Below are 13,101 nucleotides of genomic sequence, written 5' to 3'. Positions count from 1 at the left end.
CTGAGTGGAAAAAATGCAGGACATGGTTCCCAGCTCAGCGCTTGCGGCAGTGGGACTCTTCAAACTTGGACATCTCAACTAAAAAAATAATAAAACTGGAACGCATAAGCAGAGAGCAGCCCTATTTCTAGCTGCGACTCCTCCCTGTGTGCTTGGCCTCCCAGACAACTCGGAAACTCAAGGCACTTCTTTCAGAGCTATAAAAAGAGCTGGAGCGGGACTGCAATAGCCGGCAAGACAAACACGAGAGGAGCGTGCCCTCCCACTGAGGCCAAAAGCATCTCACCAGGAGATGAGCGAAGCCAGGCAATGGTCTTGCTCAACCCAACTCCTCAGCTAACGTCACCCTTTGAGGTGCCCACAAGGAGGGAGGGCTGTGGGGCACGGCAGAAACTCCATGCTGGATCCCACCCACCAAAATGTTGACTGTGCCGTGTCCCAAGTCATCCCACCACCTCTCACCCCTCCTGCGCGAGGAGAGAGGGTGAAGGTCCAGCTTCGTGCCATGCTGTGCGTGACTCCCCACCTGTCACCCCAACACAAGCCTGGGTCCCCGCAGCAACGAGACGCTCTGTCCTTAGGGGGAGGCACAGGTACATCCGCCAACATCTGTGACAGGTACCACGGTGAGCAGAGACAGGGCACGAAGTGTCCCCCAGGACCACAGGGAGGAACGAGCCACATCGAAATGCAGCTCCCCACTCCCCAGGCTGGCTGCCGAAGGGGTTAACAGCCTCACCTAACACTCACTCCACGCATCCCAGCAGGACAGTCCAGACCATGCAAATTCCAGGTAACAGAATGAGACCGTAAAACTCAGCAAACTCAGAAACACCTACCTTTGCCCTCTGCAGACAAGTATTTGCCTCCACGGAAGCAGCTGAACCTTGCTGACTGTGTCGGAACATTTCATTCCCATGTGAAGTGCACCACACCTTTCTGGCTAGGACAACACCAGTTCTCCCCTGGGTCACAGACTGGGAATGGCTCCATCAGAAGAGATTACTTTTTCAATGACTTCTTTGATTTATTCAATGCAGAAGTCATCTCTTCTGGTGGAGCCATTCCTAGTCTATATTGACTTCCGCAACACAGAAGACAAAGTCTTCTGCTGCCTCCACTTCAGCATTGCCTTAAGATCTTGGAAAATCTTCACACACTACTAATTGGTGGTGTGGGACTTTTGCTGTGAGCAGTTCTGAGGGTTGTAGAGCTGGAGTGGGTGGCCCACAAGGAGCGACCTGAAGACAGCATGCTTGGTGCACACAGTAACTGTGGCTCAGGAGGAAAGGGACAACCACGATGCCCACAGACCAGCAAGAGCAAGGGCCAGCACCAGTATGACCTGCTGCCAAGCCCACTGAGATGCAGAAGTGCTGATCAGTGCTTGATCCAGTGGATTGCAGAGATTGCATTTAGTCCACACCTGGATGAACAGTGACCTTTACCAGCAGCAGGCTGGGGACCTGAGGTCCACACCTTGCTTGTGCAGAAGACACACATTGCTCTTTGCAACCATACCCAGAGCCCTCCCGCGCCCAGACACCTGCTCCTGGAGGAACGCTGCCTGGTGGGAGCAGTATCTCAGGACGTGCATCACGAGGTCAGTGAGGCCTACTGTTGAGGTCTCAGCACTCATGCCATCACCTCTTTTCTGGGCTCTCAGGACACCCAATTCCTGGGTGTCCCTGATATTCTGGCACAAGCACCTTGCAAAATCCTGTATTCTTCTTCACTTCCATGTGAACACAATGACTGGAAAACACTATTTTCCAGCCAGCATCTGCTAATTAAAACAAAAAGCGATGTCATGCACTCTCTGGAGAGCACTGAGCTGCTCGCACGGAATAAAAGAGACAAATGGTAACAATAAATAGTAAGTCTCCAGCCTGGCCCCAGCGAGAGAAGCCTGTTCTCCCAAAGCGTCCCTTTGTTTGCTGCAACTTGCCTCTTTTTTGCATGGTAAATATTTAACGTGCTCTCCTCGGCGGCAGCGCCTCACCTGCCGGCTCACCTCCGGCAGCACAATCCCGTGCAGGAATTGGGTCACTTGGCAAAGCAGTGAACGTGGTGGAAAGCCGGGTGGGGAACACCAGACCCCAGGAAACCCCCAGGGAACAGAAACCCAGATGCCAACAGCCTTTGATGCAGCATTTGGGGCAGCAGGATCAAAAACGCACCCAGGAAGGGCACAGGCTGGTGGTATTAAACTGGGATTTATTGCTGGCTACCAGTCAGACTAGGTAAAAATGACATGTAAAATCGTGAAAGTCCTGGAATAAAGTAACCACATCTTCGGCAATCTGATCTGCAAGCACGCTTAGCAGTTTTGTTAGTTTGCTCAACAGCCAAGAAACAAAGATTCTTCTCCACCTCAAGACTCAAAAGATGGTAAATCTGGGCAACTCAGGTCAACCTCACAACCTGAGTTTCATGACAATGCCATAAAAAAAGCCTGGTAACCTCACTGTGAGCTGCATAAAGCTGAGCGAGCTCTAGAGCTCCCTGATTTCCCAGTGACACAGCTGTTGCAGCCAGCGCGCTGATGCTTTCTGCATTGGTGGGAACAGAGAATGCAATGGTGTCTGCTTGTCTGAGGGCCAAACCGGCACAGCCAGCTAAAGACAAGGCAAGAAGGGATCAGCAAGCATGCGCCAAGCCCCGCAGAGGGGCACAGGCTCCAAGACACAGCTGATGGACATACCCACCTCAAAGCCTGTGGTGGGGACTGGGACCATCTGGGAGCATCTTTGTGCTGGACTGAAGACGTTGGAAGCCATGGCCAGGGTCATACCCTACAGCAGCCACAAGGCTAAGCCCGTCCTCATGGTACAACACCAATCATGACCACAACCAACCTACACCACATGCTCTCCATTGGCGTGAGACTTGTCAAACTACTGAAACGTCCCACCAAAGAAGGGACTGAAACTCTGCCGTTACAAAGGAAGCTCTGTGTGCTAAGACAGTTTTCATCTGAATGAGGGTGGGGTTAGGTTGGACGTGAGAAGAAATGTTGTACTATGAGGGTGGTGAGACACTGCACAGGTTGCCCAGAGAAGCTGTGGATGCCTCATGCCTGGAAGTGTTCAAGGTCAGGCTGGACGGGGCTTTGAGCAACCTGATGCAGTGGGAGATGTCTCTGCCCACGGCAGGGGGGTTGGAATGGACAATCTTTGAAGGTCCCTTCCACCCTGCGAGTCCACGATAAAATATTAAATGTCTGCATATGCCTTTGAGCAACTAACTTCACCTTTTGCATGTAGACCAGGGATCATTTACCTTCCACTGTGATTAGCCCGGAACAGCACACAATGTTTAATTAATCCAGCCGTGGGCCGGGACTCGCACATCCGGGCTAAAACACCGGCTGTGCTGCTGGTTTCTGCTGTCACCCGGGGAACAGTCTGTCCCCAGGAAGTTTTCTTATTTGGCGACTGTGGAAACAAATCAGCCAAGCTGGTGGCAGAGATTAGGGCCAGGATCCGGCCCTTCCTCCAGCCCTCATGCTGTTGTGTGACCCCCCAGTTGCTGGCCCCACATCCCCACTGCCCCAGTGGGGGTCAGCCGTGGGGGAGAGCTGCGAGGGACCGAATCCCTTTAGGACAGAGGGGTTTTAAGTCAATTCTTTGCACCCTGCGCCAGCACCCAGCCCACCAGGGCTGAGCCACGGGGCTGCCCGCAAAGCCTCCTCTCCTGCCCGCACCGGGGTGTCCCTGGGGCAGTCCTCACCGGCCCTCCCAGCACTGCTTGCTGCGTGCCGAGTATGTTTTTTTAAACATGATTATCAATATTCTTAATAAAAAATATTTTTTTAATAAAAAAGGATTTTTTAAAAATTGAAGTATCAGGTTTGTGCAAGAACAAGCCTGTAAAGATGTGGCAACCTCTGGCTTTAACCACTGCCCTGTTCTTGCTTGCTTTGAGTTACGAATACACTCAGTTTTCCATTTCAGGAATACACGTGTGCGAGGATCCGGGCGTCTGTTGAGCTCAGGATCTCTGCAAAGGCTGGGGCAGCCATTTTAGTCCACCAGCCACAACAGCGAACGGGTTGCATGGCCGGAGGCGGGCAATGGGATGAGCACAGGCATGGCATTTGGGTGCCGCGGCTCACGCCTCGGTGCCTGCATGCCAGACGGTGCCAGAGCAGGTGATGCTCAGCCTGATCCTGTGTCACACCCATGGGACGATGCTCTGGGAGCTGCAATGGGCACCTTCTTCCCATCCTTGGCTTCTCAGTCTTCGACCAAAATTGTCCCTCCTGCAGCTTCAGCCCCTTCACTTTGGTCTCTCCAGAAGTTTTTTCCCCTGGAAGAGCAAAGCTGGGATAAGCCACCCCCACCTCGTGATAGGCACCCGCTTCCCACCTGCCCCTCCCTACCATTTTCTCTGGGCTCAAGGGTCACTGCTGGTGCCGGCAGAGGGGACCACACGCAGTCCAGAGTCCTCTGACAGGGAATTTGGTAAGAATAATCTGCCTGGCTGGCTGCTTCTCCCCAGCTTTGCAAGAGGATGGAGATAACAGGCTGAATTTCAGAGGGCAAGAGCCCCCGCGCTCCTTAGCACAGGACATGCTTGGTGGGGAGCTCTCTCCTAACTGCAGAGCCACTGAATGACAACCACCCCGGCTCACATCATTCATGCTGATTTGCATTGCAAAGATCAGATTTTAAAGAGCCTCTTGAAACCGTCAGGGCAGCACGTACTGAGCGAGGGGCAAAGGGATTTTGGGGCAGCAACGTCTCCCCGCATCTCCGCTCAGCCTCCAGCATGATTTGAGAAAAGGTCTCCCCTTATCGCTTGGTGGTCCAAAAACATCACGTTCCCACCTGGAGCAGCCCCCTGGACTTGGTGGCAGAAGTCCCCTCACTTTCAGCACCAAACCTGTTTATCCTCCTGAGGCTTGCCCGCTCCTGGAGTCCATCACCACATTAAAAAACTCAGTTATTTCTGCACATGTTTCAAAAAAACCAAACCCCTCCATCCCAGATTGCACTAAAGAGAAAAGCAGCCCCTAATCTGGTGAAAGACCAACTATTTTCTTTCCCTGAGGATTGAAATAAGTTCCTAAGAGGGACTTGCTTAAAAGAGATGAGATGACTCATTTCTTCGCCGCTGAAGCTGTATTCAATCCCAAGTACCTCTAATTCCGATTAAAAGACAGGAGACCCAAAGCATGGGGGTTCACACAGCACAAAGCACAAGAGCTCACTTTCTCGGAGATGAGAGCGCCGTGAATTAAACCCCTGTATCACCTACGCCCCCAGGATGGGCTCAGCTGCCTTCAGCCCTCGCTCCCCGCAGCCAGGAGCTATTTTTTCCTGTTCTTGCTAGTGTCAATATGTTTCTTTAAATATCTTTTCAGAGAGGCTATATATATAGCCCCATTCTGGTGCTTTGAAAGGAGCCTCATTTCCTGTGTAAGAACTGAAGTTCTTGGCAAAGCTGCCGGCGGCTGCAGCATCCGAACCACAAAAATTGTTTTTTTCAGTAGTAAAATGGTATTTCCTCTGCGACTGCGAGTCGTACCAGGCCAGGTCTGGTCCGAAACCAACAGGGTTGCTATGGATGGGAGATACGGTGCCATATTCCCGATCATATAAACGATGGGGGAAAGGGATTAATTGCATTAACGGCAGCAGTCGGGCTGCAACAGTGCCCAAAGGTGGCATAGCCCATCACAGGCACCAGGGTGTGCACAGAGCTGCTTTCAACCTGCTTTTGGCTGTGAAAAACTTTGGTTCCCACATCAAAAGGGTTTACTAACCAACACTGGGGGAGGGAAAAAAAACACCTTTCATTTGACATCACTTTGTGCCCGATACATCTTCTTCCACATAGTCTCTGCATGCCTGGTTTTTGAGAGGGATCCTCCAGCAGCAAAGCAGGAAAGAAAACGGCTTTCCAGCCCGTTCAAAATGGCAGTGGGATGGCTCATGGATCCTCGGGACCTTAGAAACCTTTCTGAGGAGACGTGGCATCGGCTGAGTTCAGCATGCTGCATCTCCCCGCCGGGAATGTGCTGCACCTCCCCACCAGTAAGCCCCAAGCTACGGTTTCACACTGCTCTGCACCACATCAGGGACCTCTTATGATAGGAGCAGTGATGCAGACAGAGCAGCAATCATCTTCTGCTGCAAATATGTCTTTCTAGGGTAACTTCTGAGTCATAAATTGCTTTTATTGCTGGTCCAGCAGCAACACACAGACCTAAGGACCCAGCATGCAAATGTGCAAGAGAAAGTGCTGGCCACGGGCAACGCAAGCGGTCCACATTTCTCTTTGCTACTTGGTGACTTTCTCAGAAAAAAACTTCAGTCAAAGAAGATAAAAGTGCAAGTTTTTTACATTTTCTGGAGGATTTTTGGGTAAGAAGTGTCTTCTCCCAACACTCACCACTATGAGGACGGATCGCCCTTGGGATTGTCCCTAGTGGACAAGTGCACAGGGACTCTGATGGGCACGTAGCCTTGGTACCAGGCGGCACCACATCTTCTGGCACAAAGCCCCAGCAGACACAAGCTCTAGGGGACAAGCATGAAACTTGTGTCCCCCTCCACAGCCCCAGGCACTGTCTCCACCAGCTCTGCATAGATGTCCTCATCACTGGGACCCAGCATCGCCTCCAGACCAGGCAGCCTGCAGTGGTGCAGGGCATGATGGCTCACGATAAAGCATGGCTGGGGCATTGGAGCAACACTCAGGACAGGGGGAAATACAGGAGAGTTATGTTGTTGTCTTTGCAGCCCAGAAGACAACATGCAATCACAACACACTGCTTTCCTTCTGCCCAGAAGCCACAGGGGCAGGAACAAGGACTGGAGCTCAGCACACATTCTGCTGGGACTCCAAGGGCACTTCCCCCATCTTTGCTTTCTGAGCACATTTGCCCCTCTCTAGCATTCGGTTTCCCAGAAGAGGGAAAGGGCCAGTGCAGGAGCAGCTGAGCAGAATCATGCTGGGTCAGGAAGGAGACCTTCCCACACCTTCAGCTCGCCAGGGGCCAGCTGGTGCTTGGGGATGCCAAGCACCACCTCTGTCAGTCTGCAATTCTGCCTGCACTGATGCGAAGCAGAACCTGGCCTCGCTGGCCACGACCCTGCTGGGAATGAAGGGAAATTCCCCATGGCAGCCCAAAACGCAAGTGAAGAAGCAGCACAGCCTGGCATATCACCCTGGCGTGCATTCTCTGTGCCCTGCAGAAGTCCTGCATCCTTCTGACTCCATTTTCACCCTCAAGACTTTGGCTCATCCAAACTCTGAACATCTGGTCTTTGCCAAACCAGCCAAGCAAGTCATCACAGAATGAAATTTGCTCCTCAGCACCATCATGGCACAAGGATGTCTGCTGTGGACAACTGCAGTGAGGAGAAGGGGAGGGAGACCCAAGGAGGGGGTACCAACCTGAAGGTACCAACCTTCAGACCTTTCCTGCAGAGCTTTGACACCAGGACATGCTCCTCAATACAACCAGGAGAACTGGCAGAGCATGCAAACATCAGACTCAGATACCATGTGAAATACAAACATTTATCTCAATCTACAGCAGAATTTTCACTTTTGGTGGTTTTTCTCCTCCCTTGGTGACCTTTCTTCTGTCCACAGATTTATTCTACTAAGGTTGAGGCAATGAGCTGTGGTGAATCACAGCAAGTGAAACACCAGAAAAGGGAGACAGTCATAACACTTGTCCCCTCCATGGCAGTGATGCACCCCTTATGACCGTGCATCTGCAGGACAGCAGAACCGCAGGGTTTGGTGTCCCGGTTGCTCAACTTCCCATGAAAACTATCAGCATTGATGGCAAAAGAAAAGGGCATGTGTCCAAACCAGATGGCTCTATCTCCATGGTTCTCACTGAGCAGCTCTCCCTCAGCAGGCGCCAAGGACACGTGCAGCAGCACAGCGGCAGGGACACCGTGTTTCAGCATGTCCTCAGGTTTCTCACATTTGCATCACCAGGAAAACTGAGACACTTGACCAACCATGGGAGAAGAAAAGAAGCCACCGGGGAATTTATTCTGATTTGTCCCCAAGCCAACAGACAGACATTCTCAAGGCAGAGTCATTGTGCAAGATGATGACGACCATGAAAGCTTCCCACCTCCATGAGAGTGTCCCACTACCAGATTGTCCCACTACCATGAGAGCATCCAACCACCAAAACGTACCACCACCAACAGCATGCCACCACCAGACCTTCCCATCATCAGAATGTCCCACACCACCAGAGCTTCGTAGGGTGTTCTTGTTTTTCCAAGCTGAGTCCCAAACCACATAAATTGGTGCAAAACTCAAGTAGGTGTTATTCAGGTGCACCAAAGGGCCATTTTGACACACCTTCTGCCTGTTCAGGTTCTTTTAACCCAGAATACTCTCCCTGGTGAGTGTGCTGCTGTCACAAGACAGGCAGGTTTGGAGGTGGGGAGGGAATGAGCCCGTACATGCAGAAACGTGCGTAAAATCTTCATTTTAAAGGCCATTTAATAGATTAAACTTTTCTTAAGAAAAGTCACTTTCAAAAAAAAAAACCTCTAAACCCACAAAGTTTCTATAAAAAAAACTTAGAAAGAAGAAGTTTGACAAATCTGTGGATGACCAATGTGTGGAAGATCTGAGGGGTGCCTGGCAAGTTCCCTAAACTTGAAAGAGACAATTATGCAAAAGAAAGGAGTAAGAAAGAAAATTGCACAGAGCTGAACACACAGAAGAATGAAAAGCCAGGCAGGGACTGAGCTCCTAAAAACACATGCTGTGTCATTTGCCTGCAAATTGGACAAGGAAGATTAAATCCAACTAGTATGGATGGGGCAGGCGGCACGAGGGCTCATGGTGGTGGGTGCCGTGCCTGCTGCTCCTGCAGCCGAGTCCTCCGCCCTCTCCTCGTCTGCCCTTCCCAGGGGAGCAGCGGCTCTCAGGGAGCACGTGGCAGCTTCGGGGATCCCATGGGGTCGTTTGCTGACACGTGGGACCAGGCAGGCAATTGCATGCACAAACTAGTCCCAGTTCCACCTCCAGTGCTATAAATAATTGATTTTTGAGGTAACTTGAGCAAGGGAAGTAAGAAGACTCCCTGTGCATAATCTCACATTCAACCTTAAATCCTGCTGTTTCACCCACATGCTGTCCCCGCTCTGGTCTCATCCAGGTCCTCCTCCCCCCTGCACCGCTCCCAGAGCGGCCGATCCCGCTGCCTGCCCCCTCTGCCCCTCTCCGGCCTCAGTTTCCCTTCCTCTCCCACGGCAGGGCAGGACGGCACTGCTGCGCCTTTATTTCCATCCCTGGACACAGGGCAGGGGCGAGCTGTGCCCCGCTCCTCCCGCTGCCATCCATCCCTTTTCATCCTCCCCGGGGCTTGCCCAGGCATCTCCCCAGCTGCCTCCAGGCATGCCCTTTCCCCAAATTGCTGGCTTTTTACCCTAAAGCACCCCTGCTGCCTGGCCAGCTCTGCCACCACCTTCCCCTCTGCGCACGACACCGAGCCATCACTTAGAACAGAGGTGAAGGGCAGAACAGCCCCATCCAGACACTCTGGGCGCTGCTGGGGAGCGAACTACAACAATTTTTCAACACGTTGGTGCCTCTTCCCAAGAGCCACCTGCAGGGGCAGGCCCTGGCCCTGGCCCATGCCAGGCGTCCCCGAGCAGCACGGGAGGTCTCTGGGGGTAGCACCCAGCGGGGTGACCGACCCTGCTCACCACGGAGCCGCACCACGTCCCCTCCGGCTGAGGAGGGTAGGGGCTCTCGTGTCCTGAGGGTGGCTCTGAGGAGAGGACGCAAGATGGAGCCCAGGGTGGAGAGGGCGCTGGCCTGGGCGCGAGGCCGAGCCCCGCCCCGGCACCCTCCACCCACCCGGAGCAGCCCCGCCCATGGGAACCAACCCAGCTCACCTGGGCCGACCCCACCCACTAATGTCAGCCCCGCCCACCAAGTCAAGCCCCGCCCACCAGTGTAAACTCCGCCCAGTTGTGCCAACACCGACCTACTGGCCACCTCGAGCTAGCTCTGCCCACGCGGGACAGCCCCGCCCCTGCGGCTCACCTGGACGGACCCCGCCCACTCGATTAAGCCCCGCCCACGTGTATAGCCCCTCCCACGCCGGCCAGCCCGCCTGACTGAACCAACTCCAGCTACCTGGCGGGCTCCGCACCTCCGGCCCTGCCTCGCCCCCTCGAGCGGCACCCCCCCTCGGTCGGCATCACCCACCGGGCCGACCCCGTCCTGCGGCCCCGCCCTGTACCTGGGCACGTTCGAAGCTCTCCCGCTCCGCCTCCAGGCCGCCGCCGCCCGCCCGCCGGCTCAGCACCTTGGGCAGCGGATTGGACACCTGCTTCATGGAGCTGCTCACGCGGTCCATGGCCTCGCCGCGCCCGCCGCTGCTCCGGCCCCGCCGCGCCGCGCCCTCGCCACCGCTCCGCTCCGGCGCCGCCGCTTGGCCGGACCACGCGCCATTGGCCCGCCTACGTGCCACTCACGCGTGAGCACGCCCGCCGGCCCCGCCTCCACACCGCCGGATCCGCCCTCTGCCCCGCCCCTTCGCTCTCATTGGTCGTCCCCACTGCCATTCGGGAGAAGCCCCCGGGAAGGCCGGCCCCGAGCCGGCTCAGGCGGCCTGCTCACGTGACGTTCGCCAAGCTCACTGGTCTGGACAAACGCCACTCAACATCTTCTCCCGCCCCTCCGCGAGAGTCCCGCCCTGTGTCCCGCCTTTAGGCACCGCCCTCTCAGCACCACCCACCTCAGGCCTGTGGTCACGCCGCCATGCCATCGCGCTGCGATGATTGGTCGCTGCGCCTGCCGCTCACACTCCACTGCCCCGCCCCTCCCCTCCTCCGTGCATGGCCTGCCGCCCCCTGGCGGGGGTGGGTGGAGGCGCTGAGGGTCGGGGCGTCAGTGGGGGCTCGGGCCGGGTTGCGAGGCCGCTCGGGCCCCGGCCCCAGCCAAGAAGTGGTGGCCGGCCCAGCCCCGGGGCTAAGCGACCCCCCCGGGGATCGGGGACCCGGGGCTGAAGGGCTCTGAGCTGTGGCGGGAGCTGGCCTGCGTGGGCGGGCCCGGGGGGTCCCACAGGCCCGGGCGTGCGGCCTGTGCCGCTCCCACTGCGCTGAGGCCCTGCCCTGGGTCCCGGCCTGGCCCAGCCCCACAGCGGGACGCGGCATCTGCCCCCTCCCACAGCTTGGCCCAGAATATAAACAGGCCTCGGGGGAGCACAGAGGTGTGCGGCCCTACTGGCTCCCTGGGGCGGTTACGGGGAGCTCTCTGTGTGCGGATCTCCTGCCCATCACCTCCGTCTCCTCCTCTCCCTCACAGGCTCAGGTCAGCCCTTCCGAGTGCTGTGTGCTGACTGGCCTGAGCACTCCTGATCCCCTGCTGAGCAGCATTTGTCAGGCTTTGCTCGGCATATGTGATGGATTCAGGGCTTCACAGTCCTGCTTGGGGCTGGGAGGAGGTCAGGAGAAGGCATCCCTGGGGTGTCAGTGTGGAGCGGGTGACCGCAGCCTACAGGAAGGTTGTGTGGGCCTTTGCCTTTTATGTCATCCAAGCTGTGGAATAGGGAGCTCTGGAGAGGTGTGTACTCGGGCAGGAGGCAGCTGCAGGCAAGGAGAATAGGTCATTTCTCTGGTAGCATTGGCAGAGGGGCAAAAAAATGGTTACAGGTGTCTGAAAAACAAGGAAAGAGAAGCAGAAAAAGGTTTTCACTTCCCCTGAACAGCTGGCAGAATGATGGCTGAGATGCTCTTTCACATAACCTGATCCGGGCTCACATCTCTGGTCCCCTCACGCATCAGAGACTTGTGTTGGGGCCAGATCTTTGCCCTCTCTCAATCCAATGAGTTGCTGGACTGTGGCTGGCTCCTGAGGCTTTGACCAGGAATCCCATCCCACTCTGGAGGTGAATTTCCCACTGAGACCTTTGCCAGAACTTGAACATTTCTACAAAATTTGGACAAATCAGCATTTTTGCAGAGAGACTGAAATTCTCTAAGGCTGCTTCCCAGTTAATCCGCAATGATGCCAAAGTGGGCTGTGCTGGGGTCATGCCAGCTGGGTTCCTCCTTAAAAGCAGGTCACACAAAATCAGTGTCTTTGCTTCAGGTGGGAAGTAGCTGTGCAAAACGATCCTGTCTGCCTCTGCCAGAGCTGATAGGGCAATCTGGGAACAACTGTTGAGGATGTGGGTTGTCAGGAGCTCTTGTGCAAGCAATTCTCCCTGCAAAAACTCACTTTTGTGGCTTCTTTTTCAGCTGAAACAATTGCTACACAAGCATTCTGCTGTAGCTGCCCAGTGGGATGTGTGAACAGGCTGTTTGCATGGTAGACCTTACTCCTCTCTGTGCCTCGGGTATCAGATTCACAGCTGATGGGAAATGGCCCTCACTGTGCTGCAAGGCCACCTCCTCTCACCCCAGCTTGTCTTGACTCCCTGTCTGCCTTCTCTCTAATGCACTTTCTGGAAACCTGCCTCCTTCCTTGGGGCTGGTCCCAGAGGAGGTTTAATGGGTTTAATTCAGCCACTATTGCAGTGAGGTGATTAATAATTGAAGAAATGAAGTCATTGCCAAATAGAAAAGAAAGAGCAGAGGTGGGTATTTGACAAAGGACAGCAAGGTCCTACCTCTCCCACCCTTCTGCCTGGGTAAAAGCATCCTGCTCCTGCGAGCTCTCCAGCATGCAGACCTGGATCCAGGACTGCTGGACCTTGACCCCAAGGCGAGGGACCACGAGGCTGGTGTTATCTGCTCCCTCTTACTGAAGAGCAGAGTCACGTCTTCTTCCATCGCCAGGGCAGAGGGCCCATTTTGGGACCCAGGCTGGCCAACTGGGAGACTCCTGACTCAGCAGGAGCAGAGGGAGGCATCTGGATGTGGGCCAGAACGGGCTGTTCCTGCTGGCTGCTCCTGCCTCCTCTAAGACTGGGGCTGTAACAGGATGGATCCAGGGTCCAGCCCATGGGCAGCTGGTCAGAACACCCTGGGCTGGCCCAATCTACCCAGTGGCTCTGCTGGATTGTGCTTTGGGGCTCTGGCCCAGGCTCGGCTGCTCTGCAGGGATTTGGGAGGCTTCCTTCTGGTGGGACCATGTGCTTTTTTTTAGGCTGCT

The 13,101-nt window shown here is 55.0% G+C and overlaps 1 protein-coding gene across 1 annotated transcript in view; it reads right to left on the bottom strand.

Annotated features, from left to right (window-relative positions):
* Window positions 1–10,795, bottom strand: part of HIP1 (huntingtin interacting protein 1) — a gene marked incomplete at its 3' end in the record, with an annotated part of 50,791 nt that extends 39,996 nt beyond the window's left edge. The window contains exon 1 of the mRNA XM_082008497.1: window positions 10,244–10,795. Within this exon, the coding sequence (XP_081864623.1) occupies window positions 10,244–10,360 (117 nt within the window). The 5' untranslated portion in view covers window positions 10,361–10,795. The remainder of the gene's footprint in view (window positions 1–10,243) is intronic.
* Window positions 10,796–13,101: the final 2,306 nt, after the last annotated feature.

This window comes from Phaethon aethereus (assembly GCF_964289735.1).
Source record: "Phaethon aethereus genome assembly, chromosome: 19".
In the NCBI taxonomy this organism is placed as follows: Eukaryota; Metazoa; Chordata; class Aves; order Phaethontiformes; family Phaethontidae; genus Phaethon; species Phaethon aethereus.
Note: the sequence above shows the minus strand (reverse complement) of the source record. Positions and strands in the feature narration are given on the sequence as shown.